Consider the following 8821-nt stretch of genomic DNA (forward strand, 5'->3'; position numbering starts at 1 on the left):
CAAATGGCCTCATGGACAGATTACCTCGGTGAAACATGGCAGCTTTCAAATCATATTCCCACATCCCTGGGGTGCCATGGGTGTGATGAAGAGAAGGGCGAGGAAGCCAGCTCTGCTCCTGCACCCACCTCCTCCTCACCAACCTCAGCTCCAGCAGAGCAGAGATTACACTTAGAATGCTACGGTGGCCTGTGAAGCCTAGAGAGGCAGCTCCTGCGTGTCAATTCACTGCCATCAGGAATTTTGACTTCGACTTTATTAAAATCTTCCAGCTTATCCTATTTTCTAGCACCCAAAACTCCCAGGAGGCTTTCATTTTTCTATGCAAACAGACATACAAGGATCTCAGTCCCGTGCAAGAGGCCCTGCATCTGGACCCCCTGTCCCTTTCTCCTCTCTTCCTCTCTTCACTGCTAGGAGCCCTCAGTGCCTTTCCTGAGCTGACAAACCCCCTTGGAGGTGGTTTTTCTCTTCACCTTATTATTCTCTCAAGAATTCTCCAGTAGAGCTTTTGTCCCTTCTCTCCTCGAAAGGAGGGAGAAGGGAAAAACACTCCACACTCAGCAGAGAGAGAAGGGCTGTGTCCCCCTCTTAAAATATACAGAATGCCCTTGATTATAATATGGCGTGGATCATACAGAAGTCTTGTCCTGAATTAATAACTATGTTGGAAGAGGAAGAAGGAAGAAACAGCACAGTAAAAGTGTCTCAACCGAGACAGTTCCCAATTTCAGAACTGTTAAAAACCGAACCCACAACGTGTATGTGTGAATCAACAAAATAGTTTGATTAGAAAAGATTTTTTTCTGATAGTTCCTTGCAGTACAAAAAAGAGAGCTTAGACGTCATCTACTCAATGCCCCTAAAGGTTATGTATCTTCCCTAAGTTTCCCGACCCCTCCCTGGTCAAAGTCCTTTCTGTTCCATCTGGTGACTCTTTACAGATTTCTAATAAAACTAAGAACCTACAACTCCTTGATAACCACTGCCTCTCCAGTAGCAAACTATAATGATAGCTTCGAGATAAGTGGAGATAAGAGAGCCAGAGTTTTTGAAGCTGGCTTCCTGGTTGAACCAGAAATACCTTGCCTCCCTTGTCCTGTGGCCCAAGGTGAGGAGGACCCTCCCTGGGGATGGAGAAACTTTCTCCAGGTCCTCCTGGAAGCTGTCCTCATAGAACCATAGAAACTTACACAGGGCAGGGGCTCATTAAGTTTCCCTTTTGTTTTTCAATAGGGCGACCTGCAGCGGGAAGCTGATGAGGTTGCTCCAGACTGATTCCAAAACCAGAGGCCACTGAGCTCTTCTGGTGAGGGGTTGGGGTGGAATGGGGGAAATGGAATCATCAGGGGTATCAGGGGTTCCGGTTTAAAATACAGAAGCCTGGGTACCATGCCCTCAAGATTCTGATACACTAAGTTTGGGGTTGGACCTGGAGATCTTTCTGCTTAAATTTCCCAGATGATTTTGATGTACACCAAGGTATGGGAACTGAGAGAGGCCAGCTCTGAGCAGGACCTCCTGGCTGCAAACTCGGAAGGAAATTCACACTGGGGCAGTGGCAAATTCATTTGAGAACAGCAGAAAGGAGGTTTGGGCTTCAAGGAGGTGATTTCAAACAGCTTACGGAGGACTCTGCATTTAATTCACTGGCAGGGTTTTGAGGAGGAGAGTGGTGGGATGCGTCTTTTATAAAGACAGACAATAGAACAAGAAATGACGGTGTGTCTGTATCGGGATGCATGGAGGCACACACGCATTTAAAGAGCACAGCCATACTCGTCATATTGCGCAGGAGTCTGGAAAACTACCAGGAAGAAGAAAATAATCCCTGCCTGAAGAAACAAACAATCCAGCTGGACAGAAAAATCACTGGCTCGTCAGAAAATAACAGATGGAAACTTTTCGGCCCCTCTAAGACCTTAGAGACCATAGAAGATTTTGACTTTAAGAAAAAAGCTTAGATGAACTCTAATTCCTTTACAAGTTTGAATCTGGGGAACAGATAAGAGTCAGATCTCTAATAGGGAAAGATTTGTGAGATGGTACCTAGCAGTGCCTAGGCATGTGTAAGTTCAAATCTTCATCTATATTATGTATTCACTTTTTTTATAGCTAGAAAATCACTGGGTGTTTTGAATTATTATTTGCATAAATATTTTTTATTTCAAAGGTAAAAATGAAATCACCACCAGTACCCAGGCCATCTGTGCTGTGTCTGGTGGGTGAATGCACCAGGTGGCCTGTGAGGCCAGCTTCCCTGGATTCGAGGGATGCAAGGAGACTTAGAGCAGTTTAGGGCCTCAGCTGGACCTTGTGGTTGCTGTCAAAATCCTTGACATTTCTGGGAGATGTGTCCCCAGATCTTGTAAGTGTCTGATCACAAACCGCTTTAGAAAATTCTAATGTATTGACAGAACAGCAGCCAGAGGGAGGTGAAATAAGCCGTAATTTGAGTCATGAGTTAGCATTTGTGCTTAGATTTAAAGCAGTCTCATTGACAAATTGCTGCAACAAGCTATCAAAATTTAATTTCCAGGGCTTCCCTGGTGGCACAGTGGTTGAGAGTCTGCCTGCCGATGCAGGGGACACGGGTTCGTGCCCCGGTCGGGGAAGATCCCACATGCCGCGGATCGGCTAGGCCCGTGAGCCATGGTCGCTGAACCTGCACGTCCAGAGCCTGTGCTCCGCAATGGGAGAGGCCACAACAGTAAGAGGCCCGCGTACCGGAAAAAAAAAAAAAAATTAATCTCCAGGTCATATACAATTTTGTAATGGAAGTGCAACTTTTTTTAAAAAAGGGAAAAATGTTTCATTTTATGAAGAAGGGCAAAATATGTGAAAATAAACTCTTTCACTTTACATTTGTATAAATGCATCTTCCAAATAAATGTTTTTTAAGAAGAAGAATACGTTTGTATCTTTATCACAAGCCATGGTGATAACTGCTTCACAATTTTCAGATGGAATAAACACCACATTAATTTTTCTTAATCCAATCAAATCCTGCCACAAGCCTCCCATTTACCAATTTTATTTTTGGCTGTGCCGCTCAGCTTGTTCCAGAATCTTGGTTCCCCGACCAGGGATTGAACCCGGGCCCCAGCGGTGGAAGCTTGAACTCTTAACCACTCGACCGCCAAGGAAGTACCCCATCCACCAATGCTGATGAGAAGGCCAACACCCATCATTCCTCAGGGATTCTCCTGCCTTCTAGGGTTGTACCGAGGTCCCAGGTTCTTCCTGGGTGCTCTCAAGTCCCTACCACCTCGCTCCACCTCTCATCCCCACCCTGTGGTTGACTGACACTAGGTTAATCCTGATCCTTCCCTGCCATCCATCACTATAACTTTGTAGAAGCAAGTCTTCCTTGAACTGCATCCTGCCCAGGCCAGCTGGCTTACTCAGTGGTGGGTGACCCTAGTGTCCAAGCCCCTGGGCTTAGTGCCCAGGCCCCCAGGCTGGAAGCCCCAAAGCTCTGGTTTGTGATTTAAAGCAACCACAGTGCTCTACAGCGCTTCTGAAGAACACCAGCCTAAGTTTTCTTTCTGGAACAGGGGGCGATACTAAATTTTTAAGGGACAGAAACAGAAAATAAATTTGTGTTTCGATTCCACCATGGACTGCGTTTTTTCAGTGTATCAATTACACAAGCAAATTTCTAAAGGAGAAGTACGATTTTTAAAATAAGTTACAAAATAATAAAATGAATGGCTTCCTATCATAACACAGACTCCCACCTATTCCCCTAAAGATTTATGAGTCTCGAAATGGCCCCGGAAGGATTTTAAGTATATTTTCTTTACACAAAGGAAATGTCCTTGAAACTTCATGAGTAACGTTGTGAATGGAACTTTATTTGTATGGAAAGTAGGGAAACTGGTCATTTAAAGGAATCCGTCAGGATCCTACTTGTATATTGAAAAATCATTTGCTAGTGATTTGGGGGTAAATCGGGCTTCTGAAGCATCAGCTTGCTCAAAGGTTTAGTTTACTTTACTTTTCTAGGTTAGTTAAACTGTTCTTTCCATTTTGGCTGAGAAACGGAAACTGAAAAGGCAAATCAGTTGTCCTTATAACCGGAGAGTAGGAGCGTCCAGTCTTAAACCCATAGGAAGCCATGGCTCCTTCACCTTGGCTTTTAGGACCCCTCGGCTTCCCTGTTTGAAAACCGCCCACCTGCAGTTCCAGGTCCCCTTGTGCCGGATCCCAGCACTAGCAAGGACCTCAGCGAACATTCACATCCAATTCTTCTCCTGCCCCTGTTTTAGAGATGAGAAAACAGAGTTCCAGGGAAGTCAAAGCACACATCCAATATCAAAGGAGTGGGTCCAACCCCTCCTGCTTCCCACTGGTCACCCTGCCTCTGGGAAGTCCCCCCTCGGAAGGGGCTGCTGCAGGCTGGACAGAGCTGCTTGCCCTCCAGACCGTTCAGCTGGGGGACGTGTGTGACGGGAAGGACAGGCCGCACAAGGCCACTGTGGGGCAAAGGGAAGCATCTCACCCAGCTTCCGAGCTGTGCAGGGGCCACTCAGGTAAGTGTGTTCCAGAAGGACTGAGCCGCCCGATCAGTGAGAAGCCCCCGCAGCCCCCGCCATGCCCCGGAAGCCCCAGGACGAGGGGCAGGTCATCTGAGTGCCCTTTGTGAGGCAGTGACTACGGGAAAGGTTGCACAGGAGTTGGGGACAGCTTCCTTGCCCACTGCCAGACTTCCCAGCTGCCCTCTGTCACCTCAGTCAGCATCCACGGCCTGTCCTTCCACATGGTGGGGACTCAGTCTTCTCCGACCTCTTCCTAGTCTGTCTCCCTTTCGTTTTTTTTTGTTTGTTTTTTTTTGTATTTTTTGCGGTACGCGGGCCTCTCACTGTTGTGGCCTCTCCCGTTGCAGAGCACAGGCTCCGGACGCGCAGGCTCAGTGGCCATGGCTCACAGGCCCAGCCGCTCCGCGGTATGTGGGATCTTCCCAGACCGGGGCACGAACCTGTGTCCCCTGCATCGGCAGGCGTACTCTCAACCACTGCGCCACCAGGGAAGCCCTGTCTCCCTTTCTTTTTGACCTGCTCTTCCGGAGCCAGACAACGAGTTCCCTAGCCTCACCTCTGCCTGCTGGCTTTCGGGGCCTTCACCCTCACCCTCTCACCGCCTGACTCCTTGTCTGGGTAGCCCCATCTCAGAATTCAAGCGTGGTCCTGCCAAAGAGCCAGGCCTGAGACCGCCCACCCCACTGGTACCTGCCTGTCTCCATCCTGATTATTGTCCTGTTGCCCTGTGCCTGAAACAGGCATCCCTCCCCACGTGGCTCTTTCACAGCCTTCCTATTCCTATCCCACTCTGTTTTCTTTGCCTCACGCGGTGTCCACAGTGTTGCCGCCATCTGTCATGATGAGCTCAGAAACTAACGCTTAAAGCTTCAGGCTGTGCATTTCGGGGGCCTCTGTCAGGCCACCGGGCTAGGGCTTGCCGGCCACACCGTGTTCATCACAGAACACATATGCGTAATATCTGGGGATCTTTGGACAAGAAGTGTTTCACTAAGAAGTCAACATATCCGTACCACAGCCTTCAGGTTAGAATAGCTCTTTGAATCAACCCCAGATGGCGAAACTTTCTTGCTTTGAAAACATTCAAAAAACAAGGCTCCACTACTCTCAGCCACCTTATTTTGTGGGAAATAAAACACAAGAGTCATGAGAATAGAAGTTGTTAAGCACTGTCTAAAATAAGGAAGTGTCCCTTTGTCCCAGTCCTGCTAGGGCAAGGTTCCCTCTGCCTTCCTCTGAGACCAGCAGAAACAGGAATGGGATGGAATGGCCCGTGTCAGCCGGGCTGAGAAGCACCCTTGCCCTAAGTAAGCATGTGTGCACAGGTGCACAGGCACAAACACAGGCAAAGAAGAAAAAGAGATTCAGCTGGATATTAAATTAAACCTGTCATTCAGAATTTTTTCAAAATTCATTTTGTGCATTATAGATGGCATCTTTTCTCAGGTCCACATGTTATATCAATTTCTCCTACCACCTAGAATATTTCACGGTTCCTTTCCTTGTTCTACTGGGACCACTTCTGGATTGTAGGAATAGTGCTGACAGTGCTTGTGCCATACACAAGCCATCACAGTGTCTGTGACTAGAAAGGACAGGCCTTGTTTTTTCTGTTCCAATTCAAAAAAATCAGGGGAGGACTCTGATTGGCCTAATTTAAGTTCAGTGCTCACCCCTGAACCAATCAGCAAAGGCCAGTTGCTGGAGTCTCTAAGAACATGGCAACTCCTGCTCCAGTGGATGAAGCAGTTTCCCAAAGCAAGAGGAAAGCTACCCTCAAAAGAATCAAAGACAAAACACTCAAGACAACAGACATCCACAATAAAGTATTCTAAGTCTGCAGATAGGTGTAGTGAGCTATGACAACACCACTGCCCGAAGACACATTTAAACATAATAAATACATTGAACAGAAGGTAACAAAATGCCAATAGCTATTACATTAAGATGGTAGATGGTAGAAACTGAATACGTTTATATTTTTCTAAAAAATGTTAGAATTATGTATTAAGTTGAGAAATTTAGGGGTAAGAATAAAATAAGAAATGCAGAATTTATAGCTTCCACATCAGCAAAGGAGGAAAAGGGAACATGAAAAAATTTCATCAATCTAATCGAAGGCAGGACTGCAAAAAAATGCAAACAAAAAGGATGGGAAGCACAAATCATAAAAGAAGATATTTAAAATAAGTTTAAATATATGAGAAATCAAAATAAATGTAGATTGTGCTTACTCTTTAAAAGAAACAGACTATCCATTCATATTTTTTTTAATTTTTTTTAACATCTTTATTGGGGTATAATTGCTTTACAATGGTGTGTTAGTTTCTGCTTTATAACAAAGTGAATCAGTTATACATATACATATGCTCCCATATGTCCTCCCTCTTGCGTCTCCCTCCCTCCCACCCTCCCTATCCCACCCCTCCAGGCTGTCACAAAGCACCGAGCCAATATCCCTGTGCCATGCGGCTGCTTCCCACTAGCTATCTACCTTACTACATTTGTTAGTGTGTATATGTCCATGACTCTCTCTCGCCCTGTCACAGCGTACCCTTCCCCCTCCCCATAACCTCAAGTCCGTTCTCTAGTAGGCCTGCGTCTTTATTCCTGCCCATTCATATTTTTTTTAACTAAGCTATATTCTGTCTATAAAAGTCATGCCTAAAACAAAATGACACAGAAATATTGAGGAAAGATATACTGTATAAGTACTAAACCATAGTTTGCATAGTGGTATTAATTTATAGTAAAGTATGATATAGCTTACCAAAAATCATGAATATAGATAAGGAAGAATGCTACATAGTAATAAAAGAAACATTCCACCAAAATTTGATTGCATCCACCAAAATAATCTGGAAACATATTACGCAAAAACTGAGGATCTTAGCAGGTTTTTCTCAGACACTTACAGATCAAGCAGGCATAACATTGTTAAGAATACAGGAGAGTTGTTTAAAAAAAAAACTGGGGCTATTAGTCACCAAGCCCTGATTAAAATCCAACCACTAATGCAATTCCAGGTAAATCATAAAAGGCAGAGTTTTTCACTCCGTGGTTCTCAGGTGCCCTTTCTCTTAACAGCCTGAAAGTAATTTATTAGTGAATAACATGACTGAAAAATGATGGCTCTTGGGAAATGATCCTGTAATCATTAACCTAATACAAGACACATTTATAAAACTTGCCACAGGGCTTCCCTGGTGGCACAGTGGTGGGCTTCCCTGGTGGTGCAGTGGTGGGCTTCCCTGGTGGCGCAGTGGTTGAGAGTCTGCCTGCCGATACAGGGGACACTGGTTCGTGCCCTGGTCCGGGAAGATCCCACATGCCGCTGAAAAAAACTTGCCACAGGGTAACAATTTTATAAAAACAAGAGCAAGCCAGTCCTTGACTTTTTATCCTTTCATCGCTTTGAAAAAAATGGCATCAAGCTGAAAGAACAAGAAGATCACCAACATCTCCTGTTGGTCTCTGCCATAAGACCTGCTACCTATTGACCAATGGCCTGGTCACCATTCAGGAACTCTTTCTGTGCCGGTGGTTTCCATCTAGATTTTGGCAGGAACTTGAAGAATAAAAGACTCAAAACAGCACTAAAGGTTACAACAGGATTTCCATGCCGTCTATAAAAGCATTCACAGTTAATGTGATATTCACTTGGCTGGTTTTTACGACCATATCTCTGTTTGATCAAGAATGTTTGTTGCCCTGACTGTATTCTCTTAAATACTCACGTCCACATCTGTCTCTGACTCAATTTCATGCTAAGCCTCATAACTCTTTGGGGAAAGAGCTACCTCGCTTCAAATGCCTTCTTAGTTCAACGAGCCTACGATCAATACCACCTAACAAAATAAATCTTTTATTAAAACAAAAATACATTTTAAATGTTTATCTGACTCTTAACCAAGGGTTCATAACCTGTTGAGGTTTCACTCGAGAACCACAGTTCTAGGGTCTTATTATCCTGACATCCTAGAAGTTTTCCTTTATAACATTTTGCTTTCATTTAAGTCCAGTTCCAGGAAGGGAAAAAAAAAAAAAAAGAAAAAAACTTGCATAATCCATTCAATAAGAATTTACAGAGTGCCGGCTCCATGTCAGCTCCTGGGCTAGGTGTTGGGCTTCAAAATGAGTCATACAAGGTCCCCGCTCTTAAAGTGCTTCTGAAACAATGGGGAGAACTATTAAGCAGATAGTAACCGTACAGTGTGGTAAGTTAACTAAGGAGGCTCTGGGGCACCAAGGAGAGGCCTCTTGCTTGGGGACTGGCACAG

At 45.0% G+C, this 8821-nt stretch overlaps 1 protein-coding gene across 1 annotated transcript in view; it reads right to left on the bottom strand.

The window, feature by feature from the left end:
- DMBT1 (deleted in malignant brain tumors 1) overlaps positions 1 to 1786 on the bottom strand; it is a gene marked incomplete at both ends in the record, with an annotated part of 89789 nt that extends 88003 nt beyond the window's left edge. Inside the window, 1 exon segment of the mRNA XM_079900028.1 lies at positions 1780 to 1786. Within this exon segment, the coding sequence (XP_079756154.1) occupies positions 1780 to 1786 (7 nt within the window).
- Positions 1787 to 8821: the final 7035 nt, after the last annotated feature.

Source organism: Stenella coeruleoalba, assembly GCF_951394435.1.
Source record: "Stenella coeruleoalba genome assembly, chromosome: 16".
Classification (NCBI taxonomy): Eukaryota; Metazoa; Chordata; class Mammalia; order Artiodactyla; family Delphinidae; genus Stenella; species Stenella coeruleoalba.